This window comes from Aotus nancymaae, unplaced genomic scaffold (assembly GCF_030222135.1).
Source record: "Aotus nancymaae isolate 86718 unplaced genomic scaffold, 86718_ANA_hifiasm-v0.15.2.pri h1tg000076l, whole genome shotgun sequence".
Taxonomy (NCBI): Eukaryota; Metazoa; Chordata; class Mammalia; order Primates; family Aotidae; genus Aotus; species Aotus nancymaae.
Window position 1 is genome coordinate 24,581,239 of NW_026988491.1, and position 19,967 is coordinate 24,601,205.

Sequence of the window (19,967 nt, forward strand, 5' to 3'; positions counted from 1 at the left end):
GAGAGGCTGGGGCTCAGGGAGGGGGCTGGGATCAGAACTTCCTGCTCTTGTTTCTGGACGACTTTCACCTTCTGCTTTAAAGGTTGTCAATTATTTTGAAGCCCAGACTCCTTTCTGCCCATCCCTCCACATCCATCCTGTTTCCTGACTCAATTCTGTACCTGCTTACAGACCCACTCAGCTTGTTCACACCCCCCTCTGTCTTTGGAACTTCCCATTCCCTAGAGCCAGGGACTGATATGACCCCACAGACAAGGACTTGGCTCACTGGAGCTCTGCTGAGCCGAGAGAGGAGAGGGGTAGAAACCATTCAGACTTCCTATGCCCTGTTAGCATGACAGGGAGCAAGAAAGTCCCCAGGCAACTTCCTGGCCTCTGGGATTTTCTGCCTGTCCAGACGCCATACGTAGCCACCTGGGTCTGTTTGGCACTGTGGATTCTCAAGGACCTAGAACCTTTGCCTCTGAAACTGGGTCCACTGGTGCTGCCCTGCTGTCTGCAGCCCCTGTCTATACTCCCAGCCCACAACAGGCCAGGCCCACTCCAGGCTCACCACCCTCTGCCGCCTTGGGGCTTTCCCAGCCCCTCAAGTTCACCCCACTTCTCACCAACCCCCCAGCTCTAAATGAAGCCTCAGCATCATCCTAGTTCTGCCCCTTTCAGCTGTGTGGACTTGGATAAGACATTCAACTTCCCTTTCTCCTCTTCTGTAAAATATGGACAGTGGACATCTGTCATCCAGGAGAGTTGTGGGAGATGAGATCGCAGCTGTGAACACCTCGCATGGTGTCCAGGACACACAGCACAATCCATGATGCGTTTTCTCCCCTTACACACTTTGAAACCCATGTTAGAGAAGTGAATAAATCTGACTGTGGCCCACTCCAACCTCCAGCCTGGGTGTCCCTGACCGGGCCCTCTTTTTTTTGCTTTGTTTTTTATTATATGCTCCGCGCCACTGGCACCAAATACATTTTAATTCACTGAAAGCATCTGCAGCTTGCACTTATGTTTTGTTCACGAGGTTTAATATGCAGCTGGGTGGATCACGGCACAGAAGATAAGTCCTCGGGTCGTGCTTAAAAATAAGTTTATTAAGAAACAAGTACAGTGCATACAGCTGTTCATGTGGGCACCAGCTCCGTCCCCCAGTGACCTTGTCACACAGGCAGATGGTGGCATGGCAACTGTGGCGGGCCAGTGGGGCCTATGGCCTTTGCTTGGTCTCATGGAGCAGTTCTTGCCAGTTCTTCTCCATCTCCTCCTTGCAGTTGAGGAAGGCGTCCTCCAGCCGGCGCATGGACTCGGCCAGCATAGGGTTGGTGCGCATCACAACCATGTCATAGGCCATCCAGGTTGTCTGCACTGCAACAAGCAGACAGGTGTGGTCAGGCCACAGGGAGGGGCTGCAGCTCTGGGGCACCCAGAAGAGTCAGATACCTCCAGCTGTGCTCAGCATCTGGGGGACAAGACCCTGCTGAGGCACCCAATTACTCTAGCTGGTTCCCAGTCCTGCAAGGCCCAAGTCTCATGTCACCTTAGGCCTGCCCACCTCCACCTGGGCACCTCTATGCTTTTGTTGAGGCCCAGGCCTGGGGCTTCTCCTCTTGGGAAGGTGTCCTTCACCATCTATCCATGCATTGACTGACTCTCTTGCTCTTTCCCTCTGAGAGTAACTTGAAGGTAGCGTTCCCTGGGCCTATAGGTGAATATATGCTTCTTGTGTGAACTCGAAGTGTGCAGAAATCCCACCTCCAACCTTTTCTCTGCATAGTCCACCTGCTGGTGTGGTTCTGCCCTCTACAACTATACAGAACAAAGGTCATCTCCCCTTTGCATAACACCCAATCATACGTAGCAAACACATCCCCTTAAAGTTCCTCTTCATGGAGGTAAAAAGTACTGGACACTTTGGGAACTTAGATCCTAACAAGCATCCCAGATCATTCTGGCACAGGAAGGCTGCAGACCACCCAGACAGTGGTGCAGCAGGGACCTGGGAGCCATAGCAGAGTGTGCCTCCCGACTCTCCTCCTGCCAACTATGTGACCTGGAACAAGTGGCTTATATATATTAATCTCAGTCTCCTCATCTTTAGAGACTCTATCAATCTCATGGCTTACTGTGAAGATTAATTGGATGATTTATGTAAACTGCCTAGCACACGTTATGGACTGAATGTGTCCCCCTAAATTCACCTGTTGAAATCCTAACCCCAAATGTGATGGTATTAGGAGGCTGGATCTTTTGGAGATGATTAAGTCCTAAGGGTAGACTCTCATGAATGGGATTAGTATTCTTTAAAGAAGAGACATGAGAGCTAACTCTCTCTCTATGTGAGGATATGTGAGGCTCTATGTGAGAATACAAGAAGGTAACTGGGCAGGCAAGGTGGTTCATGCCTGTAATCCCAGTAGTTTGGGAGGCTGAGGTGGGCAGACTGCTTGAGCTCAGAAGTTCGAGACCAGCCCGGATAACATGTTGAAACCCTGTCTCTACAGAAAATACAAAATTTATCTGGGTGTGGTGGTGTGCACCTGTAGTTCCAACTACTCAAAAAAAAAAAAAAAAAAGGTGACCACCTACAAACCAGGAAGAGACTTCTTACCAGATACCAGATCTGCTGGCACCTTGATCTTGGACTTCCCAGCCTCCAAAAATGAATGTTTGTTTTGTCTTGTTTTGTTTTTGAGTTGGGATCTTGCTCTGTTGCCCAGGCTGGCGTACAGTGGCAAAATCATGGCTCACTGTAGCCTCCAAATCCTGGGCTTGACCGATCCTCTCACCTTAGCCTCCCAAGAGGCTAGGATGACACATGCAACACCATGCCCAGCTACTTTTTAAAAAATAATTTTTTTTTTTTTGGTAGAGACCAGTCTTGTTCTGTTGCCCAGGTTGGTCTCAAACTCCTGACCTCAAGTGATCATCCTGGCCTCTCAAAGTGCTGGGATTAAAGGTGTGAGCCACTATGCCTGACCAAAATGTGTGCTTTTTTTTTTTTTTTTTTTTTTGAGATGGAGTTTCGCTCTTGTTACCCAGGCTGGAGTGCAATGGCGCGATCTCAGCTCACCGCAACCTCCGCCTCCTGGGTTCAGGCACTTCTCCGGCCTCAGCCTCCTGAGCAGCTGGGATTACAGGCACGCGCCACCATGCCCAGCTAATTTTTTTGTATTAGTAGAGACGGGGTTTCACCATGTTGACCAGGATGATCTCGATCTCTTGACCTCGTGATCCACCCGCCTCGGCCTCCCAAAGTGCTGGGATTACAGGCGTGAGCCACCGCGCCCGGCCCAAAATGTGTGCTTTTAAAAATTTTTTTATTTTTTTGATACGTAGTCTCACTCTGTCGCCAGGCTGGAGTGTACTGGCGTGATCTTAGCTCACTGCAACTCTGCCTCCCGGGTTCAAGTAATTCCTCTGCCTCAGCCTCCGGAGTAGTTGGGACTACAGGCATGCACCACCACACCCAGCTAATTTTTGTATTTTTAGTAGAGATGGGGTTTTATTATGTTGGCCAGATGGTCTCAATCTGCTGACCTCAGGGTCCACCTGCCTCGGCCTCACAAAGTACTGGGATTACAGGCATGAGCCACTGCACCAGGCCAAAATGTTTGTTTGTTCTTTGAGACAGACTGCTCTGTTGCCCAGACTGGAGTGCAGTGGCACAATCTTGGCTCATTTTAACCTCTGTCTCTTGGGTTTAAATGATTCTCCTGCTTCAGCCTCCTGTGTAGCTGGGATTACAGGCACGTGCCACCACGCCCAGCTAATTTTTGTGTTTTTAGTAGAGACAGGGTTTTACTATGTTGGCCAGGCTGGTCTTAAACTCCTGACCTCATGATCTGCCCGCCTCAGCCTCCCAAAGTGCTGGGATTACAGGTATAAGCCACTGCACCCGGCTTACATGTTTGTTTTTTAAGCTACGCAGTCTATGGTAATTTGTTACTGCATCCCCAAAAGTTGGATGTTGCTGTAATAAACCTTGAAAGGTGTGGAGGCAGCTTTGGTATTGGTAATGAATAGAGGCTGGAAGAGTTCTGAAGTGCATGCTATGAGAAGCTGATACTGCCATGAAGCATGTTTTAATGGTGAGTCTGGTGAGGGCTCAGAAAGAAAAGAGGAAATTTGCTGAGAAAGCTTCCATCTTCTTCAAGAACATATAATTAACCATGAACAGAATATGGATAGAAATATGGATGGTAAAGGCCATTCAGATGAAGACTTAGACAGAAATGAGAAACATGTTATTGGAAACTAGAGGAAAAGTGATTTTTGTTATAAAATGGTAAAGAGCTTGGCTGAATTGTGTTCATGTTCTAGTGGTGTTTTGTAGAAGGTAGAACTTATGGGCAATTAAATTGGATATTAGTGAGGAGATTTGCTCAAAAAAAGAATAAACTCTTCTTATAAAATAAATAATTGGGGTACCCAAGGCAAAGAGTTTGGGTGCCCAAGGCAAAAATTCAGGGAAAAGGCAATACACAGAAATGAATCTCATATAATCCTATATAGCAGCTGGAATTCTGAGTTTCCTAGGCTAAAGAAGAAAAGAAAACATGCTCAGTTATCAGATTCAGTGATCATAAGATAAAAACAAATCAAATGTTTAAAACACTTTTATCCTAAGAGAAAACTTTCCTATGTGTCTTGCTTATGAGAGTTGTATAATGTAGTTTAAAATGACCTTGATCATATCCCTTCTTTAAATACAAGGTGGTCCTTCTATGTCTGTAGTTGTGATCACTGGTAAAAGAAAGCTAGTAACATAGCATCAAAGCACAGGGCAAAAAGGCAATTCAAATCAGACACCAAAACTCTCTATCAATCAAGTGTAGAGTCCTCTTGTCACTTCATACAAGGAAAAAAATTTAGAATACATAAAATAAGGACTCATCATCCTCATAAAATTCACCAGAAATATATGTCTCTTGCGTTTTTAATTAACTCATTCATTCCATATTTATTGAACACCACTTAGTGCTGGTATTTTCCTAGGCCAGAACTGGTAATACAGTAGTATGCAAGAGAGACACACTCTGCCCTTGTGAAGTTTTCCATCCCAATTGCAGTGGGAGGAGACAGATAATAAAAATATAAGACAAGATTGTGAAAGATGCTGTGAAGGAAATAAACCGTATATGTGGTAACAGAGAAATAGGGTGGGAGGAGTCTTATTTTATATATACATCTAGTAAAAATGTGTGTTTGTGTATGTGTATGTGTACATTTGATTCTGGCCTCTCTGCTCTGTGCTGTATTCTGTTATTCAACTTGTCTGTTCCTAAGCCAATATAGAGCTTTATAGTTTAATTATATAGCTTTATAATAAATGTTGTTAATTGCAGGGTACATCCCCCGTCCTATTTGTTTTCCTCAGAAGTATCTTAGCCATTTTTGACTCTTAGGTCTCTCATAAATATTTTAGAATCAACCTGTCAAGTTCCATGAAAAATGCTAATAGGATTTTGATTAGAACTACTTTTAACCCTTGGATGAAATTTGGGAAGAACTGACACATTAAGCCTTTCTATTGTGAATGTAGCTATTGCTTCATTTATTTTTGTCTGAATATCTTTTAGTCAGTTTTGTAATTTTCTGTACACAGGCCTTGCACATTTCTTATTAAATTTTTTTGAGGTAATCTATAGACTTTGTGTGTGTGTGTATGTGTACTACTATTGTTACTGCATGTAAATGGTCCTTAAAATAATGTGTTCTATTTCTTTGCTGCTAGTATTTAAAAATGCAGTTAACTTTTGTATATTGATCTTATATCCAGTCACCTTGCTACATTTTATTATTTCTTTTTTTTTTTTTTTTTTTGAGATGGAGTTTTGCTCTTGTTACCCAGGCTGGAGTGCAGTGGCACGATCTTGGCTCACCACAACCTTCACTTCCTGGGTCCAAGCAATTCTCCTGCCTCAGCCTGCTGAGTAGCTGGGACTACAGCGCGTGCCACCGTGCCCAGCTAATTTTTGTATTTTTAGTAGAGACAGGGTTTCACCATGTTGATCAGGATAGTCTCAATCTCTTGACCTCGTGATCCACCCGCCTTGGCTTCCCAAAGTGCTGGGATTATAGGTGTGAGCCACTGCGCCCAGCCTCGTTTTATTATTTCTAATCATTAATGGGTTATTTTTTGAGACAGAGTCTCATTCTTTTTTTTTTTTTTCCTGCCTCACGTTTATTTGTACAAATAGCACAGGAGGACCCCAGCCCCATGCAGATGGCAGCCCCAGGGGGTCACACCAGTCCTTCTGTCCTCATGTTGGCAGACAGAGATATCTACTCTGAAGTCTTTGTAGGGGCCTGGGCACCTTTGGGAGCCTGAGCTGGAACTGAAGCTGGAGCTGCAGCCTGGGCCTTGGTTTGATCCTTGGCCTTGGCCTTGGCCTTGACCTTTGGCCGGCAGAGCCTGAGCCCCTTGGCAATGCGTGCACGAGCACGCTTCCCAAGCTTGGGGTGGGCAATGTAGGCAAGTCGATCGAGCTTGCGGCTGACACCCTTTGGGATCTTGGGCTTAACCTCCTTGGGCTTTATGAGGGCCTTGATGGCCTCGGCACGTGCACTCATGGCCTTGGCATTGTTGGCCTGCATCTTCTTTAGGCCCATTGTTGTTGTGCTTTTTGGCAAAGCGCATGTTCCTCAGGAACTTGGGGTCCACCCCCTTAAGAGATTCGTATCTTTGTGATCGGGGTTTCTTGATACCATTTTCGGGACTGGTTGTGTGTGGTGTGGTTCTTGGACTTGGCCATGTCTGCACCTAAGCCGCAGTTCCTGAAGCGCCTAGGACCAGAATAAGTCTCATTCTTTTGTATAATCTCGGCTCACTGCAACTTCTGCTTCCCAGGTTCAAGTGATTCTCTTGCCTCAGCCTCCCAAGTAGATGGGACTACAGGCACACACCAGCTAATTAGTTTAGCTATTTTCTTTTTTTTTGTATTTTTAGTAGAGATGGGGTTTCATCATGTTGGCCAGGCTAGTCTCGAACTCTGAACCTCAGGTGATCCACCCACCTCAGCCTCCCAAAGTGCTGGGATTACAGGTGTGAGCCACTGCACCCAGCCCAGAACAATGCTCATATTTTTATAGCTAATTGCTATAAGTCTATAATAAAAACAAGCTTACAGTAGCTCAATACATAGAAGTTCTAAATAAGTCAGTCTTGTAACTTTGCATTTGGTTTTGTTTGTTGGCTTTTTATTTAAAATAATAATTTTAAGAGGTAATGAATGCCTGTTCACCTCCATTCCTATCTGGCCTAGAACAATTAATTGGCTACAGGTCTTTTGATTCTTAAGGCCCTTGGCCATAGGGAGTCCTGCTGAGGGACAAAAAAATGACACTATAAAATTATACGACTTCTCCTGTGACAAAACGTCCTTTTCTCCTCCAAATAACAGTATAAGGTGCATATAAAAGTGGTGGGAAAAATAGATTTGTCTACTGTTAACAAGTCCTATGACAATTTAGATACTGAGGACCGGATATTCCCTGCATTTGATTTGTACCCTCCTCAGCATTTTATACTTATGGAGACAAATTGGCCGAAAGAGAGATTAAATTTATTGGATTCTGATTTTTTTTTTTTTTGAGACAGAGTCTCACTCTGTTGCCCAGGCTGGAGTGCAGTGGCACGATCTCAGCTCACTGCAACCTCCACCTCCCAGGTTCAAGCGATTCTCCTGCCTCAGCCTGAATTTTGATTTAATGTCAGTCCTACAATCCTTAAATAAGATTTATCATAAGGTTCAGATAACCCTTGATAAGGAGGGTAAACACATTGTGAGTCTGATCAAAGAATATGATGATGTATGCAAGGCTTTTTTTTTTTTTTTTTTGGCTAGTTGGGTTGTTTACTGCCCTCTGATTCTGCCTATAACCTTCTTGGATGCCTATTTTTCACTATCGTTATGACATCTGTCACTGTATTAGCATTATATATGTCTTGTAAATGTTATGCCAGATACAGCAAAAGGAAAAGGCACAATTAAAGACCTGGATTGTGATAGCTCACAAAATAGATCTGATCAGGGATGTTTTGTTTTAGATTAAACCGTAGGCCTGACTCCATCTCATCCCTTAAACAACTGCCTATTATATCAGGTCAGACTGTCAGAGGTGTGTGAACCAGAGCAACTCCATCTTGAATAGGAGTTGGGTAAAATAAGGCTGAGACATACTGGGCTGCATTCCCAGATGGTTAAGGCATTCTAAGCCACAGAATAAGACAGGAGATCAGCACAAGATATAGATCATAAAGACCTTGCTGATGAAACAGTTTGCAGTAAAGAAGCTGGCTAAAACCCACCAAAACCAAGATGGTGACCAGAGCTGACCTCTGCTCATCCTCACTGCTACACTCCCATCAGCATCATGACAGTTTACAAATGCCATGGCAATGTCAGGAAGTTACCCTATATGGTCTTAAAAGGGGAGGCATGAATAATCCACCCCTTGTTTAGCATATCATCAAGAAATAACCATAAAAATGGGCAACCAGCTGCCCTCAGGGCTGCTCTGTCTATGGAGTAGCCATTCTTTTATATCTTTAGTTTCCTAATAAACTTGCTTTCACTTTACGTTATAGGCTCACTCTAAATTGTTTCTTGTGCGAGATCCAAGAACCCTCTCTTGGGGTCTGGATCGGGACCCTTTTCCTGTAACAATACCGTATTCTACTTCTATGATCCATTATCACTAGTATTTAAAACTATTATATCTGACAGGTACTGAATGATGTATTTTCTCTCCCTAGAAAGTATAAAAAGCTGTTCCTGCCAACTTTGGGCATATGTCCTCAGGACCTCCTGAGACTGTGTCATAGGCGCATCCTTAACCTTGGCAAAATAAACTTTCTAAATTGATTGAGACCTATCTCAGAAACTCAGATACTTCTGGGTTCACATATCCTACCTGAGATTTTCTCCATCTCTTCCAATAGTTTTTCCAAGTCCTTATTCAGATCTGACAGCATTTTCAGCATGTTGTTGTAGTTTTTTTCCTCGGGGTCAGCATCAGCCATTTAGGGAATGCACAGAAGCTGCAGTGAGACAGACCCACATTTCAATTCCAGCTCCACTGGTTATAACTCAGTGATTTCTCCAAGGAATTCTCTCAGATTCAGACAATACCACTTACTCCACAGGGCTGTTGTAAAAGTTAAATGGGAACATGTCTAAAGAGCCCAGCATAGCTTTTGGCACATAAAAGTTGTCTTTCCCCTTTCTTCCATCCTTGCCATACAAACATAGCTGAAGGCTGCAGTGATTAACGCAGAAAATATCTTCATCATCATAAGGGAAAAAGTCTGCCATAATGTTAACATAACAGTGGAATTTAATTCTGGCAAAACTGTATTGAGTACCCACTAAGATGCAAGCTATTGTGGTGATATGTTATAAAGATATAATCCCTGCACCTAAGGAATTTCTTGTGCAATATGGGAGTAAGTCACACATAGCATATGACAAACCAGAATGTGACAGATGCAAAAGCAGATAGATAAATAGCAGTTAATGTAATAATTACAGATATCAAGCTATGGGAGCCTGAAGGAGGGTAAGTTTAATTTTAAAAAATGAAATGATTCACACATTTAAAAAAATTGTTAAAAATTCTTAACTTTCCAGAAGAATTCTCCTGGGCATTAGAGGCAGTGCCCCATAGAGATTGTCCTGGTTCTGGAACAGAACTGCCTGGGTTCAAACCTTGGTTCCACCACCTATCAGCAGTGTTACCTTTGGCAACTTTATACATCTTCTCAACAAATTTTTCATGATTTTTTCAAGTTTTTTTTTGAGATGCAGTTTTGCTCTTATTGCCCAGGTTAAAATGCAATGGCGTGATCTCTGCCCACTGCAACCTCTGCTTCCCAGGTTCAAGTGATTCTCCCGCCTCAGCCTCCCAAGTAGCTGGAATTACAGGCATGCACCACCACGCTTGGCTAATTTTGTATTTTTAGCAGAGATGGGATTTCTCTGTGTTGGTTAGGCTGGTCTCACTCCTGATCTCAGGTGATCTGCCCACCTCGGCCTCTCAAAGTGCTGGGATTACAGGCGTGAGCCACTGCGCCTGGCCAAGTTTTGCATTTTTTAAAAGAATTATTAGTGGTACCTATATCTTGTGGAGTTTTGTGAGGATTAATTGAAATAAATTATATACTATTCAGCACAGTACTTACCATAATGAGCACTTAATAAATCATATCTATTGTTATTTAAAATATTGAACTGTAATTAAATCGCTCCAGATCCTCTCCTAATCTTTATTAATATACATTAATTCATTCTGTTAATATTTGATGATTACCTATTTATATACAAGGACGAGTAAGAAAGAAGAGAAATAGATTAATAATGTTGTAAGAGCTGTCAGGGAAGTTGTAACCCTATGAAGGTGAAGGAATGAGCCAGATAAGCATAAAATAGGGAGGAATGGGCCACAGATACTGTGGCATTGTTCCCACTGTACATGTGGGGAAAAGCTTCCTGGCCTTTAATTCAGAGTTAGAGGCCTCCACTCAGTTCTCCTGTGACTTCCTGGGCCTCCCTCATAATGGTACCTCTTAGCTGGTATTGTGATTGTGGACTCTCTACCTTCCCAACTAGACTGTGAGGTCCTGGAGAACAGAGGCTATCTTTTCAATGAACTATTCCTAGGGTTCAGCTCAGGGCTAGGAAAATAGCAAGTGTTTAATAAATGTTGGCTGAATAAAGGACTATTGTAAAACTCTAATTCTAAAAGAAAATTGTGATCTTGGCCAGGCACAGTGGCTCATGCTTGTAATCCCAGCACTTTGGGAGGCCAAGGTAGGTGGATCACCTTAGGTCAGGAGTTCAAGACCAGCCTGGCCAACATGGTGAAACCCCATCTCTACTAAAAATATAAAAATTAGGCCGGGCACGGTGGCTCAAGCCTGTAATCCCAGCACTTTGGGAGGCCGAGGCGGGTGGATCCCAAGGTCAAGAGATCGAGACCATCCTGGTCAACATGGTGAAACCCCGTCTCTACTAATACAAAAAATTAGCTGGGCACGGTGGCGCGTGCCTGTAATCCCAGCTACTCAGGAGGCTGAGACAGGAGAATTGCCTGAACCCAGGAGGCGGAGGTTGCGGTGAGCCGAGATCGCGCCATTGCACTCCAGCCTGGGTAACAAGAGCGAAACTCCGTCTCAAAAAAAAAAAAAAAAAAAAAAAAAAAATTAGCCAGGCATGGTGGTGGGCGCCTGTAATCCCAGCTACTTGAGGCTGAGGCAGGAGAATTGCTTGAACCCGGGAGGCGGACATTGCAGTGAGCCGAGATCATGCCATTGTACTCCAGCCTGGGCAACAAGAGTGAAACTCCATTTCAAAAAAAGAAGAGAAAAGAAAAGAAAAGAAAATTATGATATTTTCCCTCTTGCCATCTTCCCTGTTAAGGGTAGAGATTCTGAGGGAGGAGCAAAGGGCTCTCCAGGAGGCCTGAGAGTCAGATCTGAGAACAAGGGTGCAGGGGCAGGGTGTATGGTCTTTTGGGATCTAAAAAGGAGCTACCTTTGTGGGCATGGAGTCATTCCATACGCAGGGACCCCGTCCTGCTTTTCGATAAGTAGGAATAATTTGCTAAGAGTGAGTGGGGAGGTATAGGCAGGTGGCACAGCAGGGGGCTAATAGAGGGTGATGGGAGGAAGAAATGTCTGGAACACCTTCCTTGATCCTCTCCTATAGCTATTCCCTCTCCTTCCTTACCCAGCCAGGCCTCACACATTTGCCTGTCTTCCTTACTCCACTGTTATTTGGCATCTGTCTCTGCCACTCACTGACAATGCTCTCACCAAAGTAATAACTGGCACTCTCAGGGAACTTTCTGTCTTTCTTTTCTTTCACTTCTCTGCAGCATTGACATTTGGCCATTTTTTCCTGCTCAAAATCCTCTTCTCTTGATGTTTTAACCTTGTTCTCTTCAAACTTTGTCCACCTCTGGTATTTCCTTCCCTGTTCTTTCTTGGTTCTCTCCTTTGCTGGCTCTAATGTGTCAAGGGAGGGTCCTTTCAGCCCCTTCTCTTTGCAATACACACTCTTTTTTTTTTTTTCTTGAGACAGAGTCTTACTCTGTCTCCAGGCCGGAGTGCAGTGGTGTGATCTTGGCTCACTGCAACCTCCGCCTCCCAGGTTAAAGCAATTCTCCTGCCTTAGCCTCCCAAGTAGCTGGGATTACAGGCACCTGCCACCATGCCTGGATAATTTTTGTATTTTTAGTAGAGACAGGATTTTGCCATGTTGGCCAAGCTGGTCTCAAACTCCTGAACCTCAGGTAATCCACCTGCCTTGGCCTCCCAAAGTGCTGGGATTACATGTGTGAGCCACCGTGCCTGGCCAGGACTTTTGATTTTTATTCTGAGTGACATGAGGAAACAATGGAAAAGGTGTTGACAAAGGTGACATGATTTGAATAACGACTTAAAAGGATCACTCTGGCTTTTATGAGAATAGACTTATGGGTGGAGAGGGTGGAACAAGGAGAGCAGTTAGAAGGTAGCTGCTGCTTCAGGTAATGGAGGCTTGGGTACAAAAGAAAAAAAAAAAAAAAGAAGGTAGCTGCAAAACTCCAGGTAAGGGATGATGGGGCTTGGATCAGTGTTAGAAGTGGAGGTAGTGGCTGGGCTCGGTGGCTCACGCCTATAATCCCAGAACTTTAGAAGGCTGAAGCAGGGGGAGCACGAGGTCAGGAGTTTGAGACCAGCCTGGCCAATATGGTGAAATCCCGTCTCAAGTAAAAATACGAAAATTAGCCAGGCATGGTGGCATGCACCTGTAGCCCCAGCTACTCAGGAGGCTGAGGCAGGAGACTCACTTGAACCTGGGAGGCGGAGGTTGCAGTGAGCCGAGGTCATGCCGCTGCCCTCCAGTCTGGGCAACAGAGTGAGACTCCCTCTCAAAAAAAAAAAAAAAAAAAAAAAAGGAAGTGGAGGTAGTGAGATGTGAACAGATTCTGGATATGTTATGAAAACAGAGCCGATAGTATTTGCTGACATCCAAATGGAAATATGAATGTGGAGTGCAGCGAAAAGCCTGGTTAAGTACGCTTACTTGGGAGTTATTGGAGTATAGATAACATTTACAGCCACAGGACTAGTTGAGATCACCTAGGAAATCAGGGTAAATGGAGGAGAGGTCTGAGCTCTTCAATATTTAGAGTCTGGGAAGATGAAGAGGAACCAGCAAAGGAGACAAAAAAGCAGCAGCCAGTGAGGTACAAGCTGAGCCAGGAGAGACTGATGTTTTGGAAGTCAAGTGAAGAAAGTAAACAAGAAGTAATAAATTGTGTTGCCTATCAAGTAGTATTAGGATTAAAAAGTGACACTGGGCCGGGCACGACAGCTCATGCCTTGTAATCCTAGCACTTTGGGAGGCCGAGGTAAGTGGATCATTTGAGTTGAGGAGTTTAAAACCAGCCTGGCCAAGATGGTGAAACCCCATCTCTACTAAAAAAAAAAAAAAAAATAGTGGGGCCTGGTAGTGCACACCTGTAATCCTAGCTACTAGGGAGGCTGAGGCAGGAGAATCACTTAAACCCAGGAGGCGGAAGCTGCAGTGAGCCAAGATGGCACCCCTGCACTCCAGCCTGGGCAACAGAGCAAGACCCTGTCTCAAAAATAATAATAATAATAATAATAATAATAATAATAAAAGTGACCACCAGATTTGACAATCTGGAGGTCACACTGGCAATCGTGACAAGAGCTGTTTTCATGGAGTGGCTGGGACAAGAGCTTGATTTAAATGTTTCTAAAGAGAGGGAAGAAGTAGAAACTAGTGGGTTTTGCTTCAAAGAGAAGCAGAGAAACATGCCAGTACCTGGAATGTAATGTAGAGTCACAGAGGTATTTTGTTTTAAGTTGGGAGATACTACACTAGTGTCAAAGAGTACAATATTTGGGCATGGCAGGCCAGGCACGGTAGCTCATGCCTGTAATCCCAGTTCTTTGGGAGGCTAAAGCAGGAAAAATGCTTGAAGCCAGGAATTAGAAACCAGCCTGGACAATAGTCTATACAAAAAAATTTAAAAATAGTTGGGTGTGGTGATGCACACCCGCAGTCCTAGTTATTCAGGTGGCTGAGGTGGGACAACTGTGCCACAGCATTCTAGTCTAGGCTACAGAGCAAGATCTGCAAGATCTCCTCTGCAAAATAAAAAAAGGCTCAGTAAATTCAGGATATTTGATTTGGGTGTAACTGGTCAACTTGGTGAGATGTTTCAGGAGAGCCATAAAAGTAAAAAGATTTCCATGAATTAAATAATTAATGGATCATTAGACAAAATGGATAGTGTATACAGATTTAGATGGGAAGGATAGAAAAAACCAGAGAACTAGAAGGTGGTACAGAGTGAAGGTTTTTTGATTTTTTAATTCTTCATGTTTCTAGTCTGTGTGGAAAGAGCTAGTTGGATAGAAAAGCCTGAAGAGGCCAGGCGCAGTGGCTCACGCCTGTAATCCCAGCACTTGGGAGGCCGAGGCAGGCATTCATGAGGTCAAGAGTTCGAGACCAGCCTGACCAACATGGTGAAACCCTGTCTCCACTAAAGATACAAAAAGTTAGCCGGACATGGTGGTGCTCGCCTGTAATCCCAGCTACTCAGGAGGCTGAGGCAAGAGAATCACTTGAACCCGGGAGGCAGAAGTTGCAGTGAGCTGAGATCATGCCATTGCACTCCAGCCTGGATGACACAGGATGAGACTGTCTCAAAAAAAACAAAAAGAGGCTGGGCGAGGTGGTTTATGCCTGTAATCCCAGCACTTTGGAAGGTCAAGGCAGGTGGATCACCTGAGGTTGGGAGTTCAAGACCAGCCTGACCAAGATGGAGAAAACTCATCTTTACAAAAAATACAAAATTAGCCGGGCGTGTTGGCACATGCCTGTAATCCTAGCTACTTGGGAGTCTGAGGTAGGAGAATCGCTTGAACCCAGGAGGCAAAGGTTGTGGTGAGCTGAGATCATGCCATTGCACTCCAGCCTGGGCAACAAGAGCAAAATTCTATCTTAAAAAAAAAAAAAAAAAAAAAAAAAGACAAGCCTGAAGAATCAAGAGAAAGGGTAGCTGATGGTGGACTGGTCTCTGACATGTAAAGGGTCGTTTTTTTTATTTTTTATTTTTTATTTTTTGAGACGGAGTTTCACTCTTGTTACCCAGGCTGGAGTGCAATGGCGCGATGTCGGCTCACCGCAACTTCTGCCTCCTGGGTTCAGGCAATTCTCCTGCCTCAGCCTTCTGAGTAGTTGGGATTACAGGCATGTGCCACCATGCCCAGCTAATTTTTTGTATTTTTTAGTAGAGACGGGGTTTCACCATGTTGACCAGGATGGTCTCGATCTCTTGACCTCGTGATCCATCCGCCTCGGCTTCCCAAAGTGTTGGGATTACAGGCGTGAGCCACCGTGCCCGGCCCGGGTCGTTTTAACCTATGACGGTAAGGGAAGGTAAGGAGGTAGGGATAGAGTAAGGTAGGTAGATGTCAAGGTAGTATGGCAACAGGGGAATTCAACTCCCTCATAAATGGCAATGAAAAGTTTCTTCTCGTGACAACAGACATTCTTGGTTTGAGGAGAATGATAAGGGTTTAGCGAAGCTGTATGCCTCCCTAGGGGCACTTAGGCATGTGGCTGAGGCCACATGGCTAGTGTCCTCAGGACCCTAGGACGGCACAGAAACAATGGATGGAGTGTAGAAGGCCTGGGAACGTAGACATATATGCAGTGGATGGACACTGAGGGCACAAGTATGAGAGTAGTTTAAGGAGTGGTTAAGATCATGGTTGGGATTAAGCAGAGACATAGAAAAGACATGTGTCCTGGTTGGGCGCAGTGGCTCACGTCTCTAATCCTAGCACTCTGGGAGGCTGAGTGTGGGCGGATCACCTGAAGTTGGAAGTTCGAGACCAGCCTGACCAACATGGAGAAACCCCATCTCTACTAAAAATACAAAATTAGCCGGGTGTGGTGGCACGCGCCTATAATCCCAGCTACTTGGGAGGCTGAGGCAGGAGAATTGCTTTGAACCTGGGAGGCGGAGTTGCGGTGAGCTGAGATGGTGCCATTGCACTCCAGCCTGGGCAACAAGAGCAAAACTGACTCAAAAAAAAAAAAAAAAGAAATAAAAGACATGTATCCTTTATAATTGGGGCGTTGGGGTGGCCCCAAGTAGATTTGGGGGTAAAGATGAGACTGCTAGAAGGATGGAGGCTGTGGCCAGAGTGGCACTGGATCTCAGAGGAGGGAGAGATCTGAAAAGTATATCCAGGGAGAGGGTGTGAGAGCTGATGTAGAGGAAGCAGCCACAGGATTAGAATTCATGAAATTTCTTCCTTGATGAGGTTGTCTGGGATGACTGGCACTGGGTGGAGAAAGAGGCCTGAGCTCGCACCAAAGCACGGTGGAACAGGGCTTAGGATAGGTGGCAGGAGTGTGGGGGTCTGGGTTGGGTATCACTTTGGGTGTGAAAGACGTGGGTTCAGGAAGTCAGAGCCAAGAGTCTGGTTTGTGGTCTGAGTGTCTTGCCTGGTACAAAGAGTTTCTAATAGAGTCTGGGATCCCTTTCAGAATAAGAAATGTGAGGGGATGAGAGGGACGCTTGGTGAAGAGATGTGCTCCGGAAGGGAATGTGCATGTGATGTGGGGAGGGAAGTTTTGGAGTTAGGGCTATGAAAAGTCTGGGCCGGTCCTGAAGTACAGATGGGAGGAAGCCAGAATGTTTGGGAACTTGGGATGTGAGGTGGTGTGGACTCCTGGGGTCCCAGGTGTGGGAGGTAGAAGGGTAAGAGGGCCATGCTGTGTGGAATGAAAAGCCCAGGGTACATAGAGTTCAGGACCCGGCACGTATGGTGTGAGGAGATGGACGTGAGATGTAAGGGGGTGGGAGACTGAGGTGAGAAATGTGGGGTAAGAGGGGTAGGGTGAGGGGTGTGGAGTGAGGAGAGGGGTTGACGGGTGAGGTGGGATGAGGGGTGAGGTGGGGTGAGGTGGGAGGTGAGTGAGGGTTGAGATGGGGTGAAGGGTGAGGTGGGGCCAGGGGTAGGGGGGTGAGGGGTGAGGTGGAGTAAAGTGGGGTGAGGCAGGTGGAGTGAGGGGTGAGGTGGGAGGTGAGGTAAGGGTTGAGGTGGGTGAGGGGCGAGGCTGGTGAGGGGTGAGGCAGGTGAGGGGTGAGAGGTGAGGTGGAGTAAGGGGTGAGGTGGGTTAGGGGTGAGGCAGGTGAGGGGTAAGGGGTGAGGCGGGTGAGGGGCGAGGCGGGTGAGGGGTGAGGTGGGTGAGGGGTGGGGGCGAGGGGTGAGGGGCGAGGGGGGTGAGGTGAGTGAGGGGTGAGGGGTGAGGGGCGAGGGGTGAGGGACGAGGCGGGTGAGGGGCGAGGGGTGAGGGGCGAAGTGGGTGAGGGGTGAGGGGTGAGGCGGGTGAGGGGTAAAATGGGTGAGGGGTGAGGCGGGTGAGGGGCGAGGTGGGTGAGGGGTGGGGGTGAGGGGCGAGGGGTGAGGGGCGAGGCGGGTGAGGTGAGTGAGGGGTGAGGGGTGAGGGGCGAGGCGGGTGAGGGGCGAGGGGTGACGGGCGAGGCGGGTGAGGGTGGGGGCGAGGCGGTTGAGGGGTAAAGCAGGTGAGGGGCGAGGTGGGTGAGGGGTGAGGGGCGAGGGGTGAGGGGCGAGGCGGGTAAGGGGCGAGGCGGGTGAGGGGCAAGGCGGGTGAGGTGAGTGAGGGGTGAGGGGCGAGAGGTGAGGGGCGAGGTGGGTGAGGGGTGAGGGGCGAGGGGCGAGGGGCGAGGCGAGTGAGGGGTGAGGGGCGAGGCGGGTGAGGGGTGAGGGGCGAGGCGGGTAAGGGGCGAGGTGGGTGAGGGGCGGGGGGTGAGGGGTGAGGGTGAGGGGCGAGGCGGGTGAGGTGAGTGAGGGGCGAGGCGGGTGAGGTGAGTGAGGGGCGAGGGGTGAGGGGCGAGGGGTGAGGGGTGACGGGTGAGGGGTGAGGGGCGAGGGGCGGGGGTGAGGCGGGTGAGGTGAGTGAGGGGTGAGGTGAGTGAGGGGTGAGGGGCGAGGGGCGAGGGGTGAGGGGCGAGGCAGGTGAGGGGTGAGGGGCGAGGCGGGTGAGGGGCGAGGGGCGAGGGGTGAGGCGCGAGGCACGTGAGGGGTGAGGGGCGAGGGGTGAGGGGCGAGGCGAGTGAGGGGTGAGGGGCGAGACGGGTGAGGGGTGAGGGGCGAGGCGGGTGAGGGGCGAGGTGGGTGAGGGGCGGGGGACGAGGCGCGAGGAGTGAGGGGCGGGGGACGAGGGGCGAGGAGTGAGGGGCGAGGCGGGTGAGGGGTGAGGGGCGAGGGGTGAGGGGCGAGGCGGGTGAGGGGTGAGGGGCGAGGCGGGTGAGGGGCGAGGCGGGTAAGGTGGGTGAGGGGTGAGGGATGAGGCATGAGGGGCGAGGCGGGTGAGGGGCGAGGGGCGAGGTGGGTGAGGGGCGTTGGGGGAGGGGGCACGGGGTGTCGGGTGAGTGGAGTCGGGTGAAGGGTGGTGGGTCGGATTCAAGGGTCTGGTTTGAGCTGGGTGCTGCCGCGAACGCTAGGACAGGGTCAGGGGCAGCCCGGACGCGCGTCAGGAGGGCAGGGGCCCAGGACGGCGCGGCCTCGCTCACCTCCGGCTTGGCCCACGCTCCGGTCGTGCTCTGGCGCCTCCAGCGGCCGCTTGAGGAACAAGGCCGCTCCGCGGGAGCGATGCCCCGCCCTTGCGGTTAGCAGACCCGCCCCGGAAGTGGCCTCTCGCTCTCATTGGGTGTCCTCGGGAAAAGGGGCGGGGCCGCTCCTGAAGGTCGGCGGCGTCCGGGTCTGGGACTGGCTGGCGCGGTGCTGGGGACGTCCTGAGGTTGAGGGAGAATCCGGCGGAGATGAGGAGCTTCCGGGCCTGACAGTTTTGCCCCCGCCTCCTTCTTGAGCTTGAGGACTTCCACTCAGGGCCTTGTTTGCCCAGTGTGTAGGACAGCGCTTGGTACCAAAGGGGCTGGTAAAAATGTGTCGAATGAGTAGCTGAACGCCCAGCTATTTCCACTGTCACAGCGACCATGTGTGGCCGGCATTGTGTGGCCGGCATTGTGTGGCCGGCATGTGTCTTACAGAGGAGGCAGCCCAGACTCAGGGAGGCGAGGCAGAGGCGCACGCAGGTCCTCGCGGCCTGGAAAGGGCTGGGGTCTCCCGGGCGCTCCTGGTCTCCAGGCAAGAACTGGAAGCAGAACCACTCAGCACCTAGAGGGGTAGTGACAGAAAGCTCTGGCTGGGAGGAGGCTGACCAGGGGCCGGTCTGAGCTCAGCCTTTTCTTGGGAGGGCCATGGGCACCCCGGAAGGGTGGTAAGAGGTCTCCGGCTGCCCAGGCGGGTGGTGACGGAGCCGGCCGTTGCTGCTGTTTGGCTGAGTGGTGGTCAGAGGAAGCTGGTCAAAGCCATTCCAAGGTCGACTTGACAGGGCTTGGTAATGTGGGAGGGAGGGAGGAAGAAAGAACGGGCTTCTGTTCTTGCCGGGGTGATACCACTGGCAGAGATGCGGAAGAGTGGGAGAGAAGCCAGCTTGGGAGGTTAACTTTGATTTTGAACACCTGTGTGTTTGAGAATCCTGACAAACCTGAGACCTCCTGAATTTTCTCTCGGGGATTCTGATTCTTAGCAGTATGATTCCAGGAGGAAAAATGGCTGGAGTTGAGCCAGACAGTTCTGGGCAAGGAGTGAGTATTGGCCTGTTTATTGAGGAGGAGGCTGCTGCCTGGGCCAAACTCCATCCCCCAGCTGCCAGGTTCCTGCCCCTGTCAAACCCGGTTTTCTGGCAATCCGTTTCCACCTGTGAGCTGCTCTGCATAATTCCATTTGCTTATACAGCCTACAGCCAATTTCTGTTACTGCACCCCAGAGAAACATGAATCAGGAATATATATACATTTTCTTTTGAGACGGAGTCTTGCTATGTTGTCCAGGAGGGAGTGCA

The 19,967-nt window shown here is 48.2% G+C and overlaps 1 protein-coding gene and 1 pseudogene across 1 annotated transcript; both read right to left on the reverse strand.

Moving 5' to 3' along the window:
- Positions 1-1,073: 1,073 nt before the first annotated feature.
- Positions 1,074-18,710, reverse strand: SYCE3 (synaptonemal complex central element protein 3). Its single transcript, XM_012434404.1, has 3 exons — positions 18,634-18,710; positions 8,917-9,043; positions 1,074-1,365 (listed from the first exon to the last, which is right to left on the reverse strand). Exons 2-3 carry the CDS (start codon positions 9,023-9,025, stop codon positions 1,208-1,210), a joined length of 267 nt encoding a protein of 88 aa, XP_012289827.1. The 5' UTR covers positions 9,026-9,043; positions 18,634-18,710; the 3' UTR covers positions 1,074-1,207.
- Positions 6,162-6,821, reverse strand: LOC105704886 (large ribosomal subunit protein eL29-like; annotated as a pseudogene).
- Positions 18,711-19,967: the final 1,257 nt, after the last annotated feature.

Coding starts and splice junctions, on each gene's coding strand:
- SYCE3 (XM_012434404.1), bottom strand. CDS start 9,025: ATGGCTGATGCTGACCCCGAGGAAAAAAACTACAACAACATGCTGAAA. Junction 1,366..8,916: donor AGAGATGGAGAAAATCTCAG/GTAGGATATGTG, acceptor TGCTTGTTGCAG/TGCAGACAACCTGGATGGCC.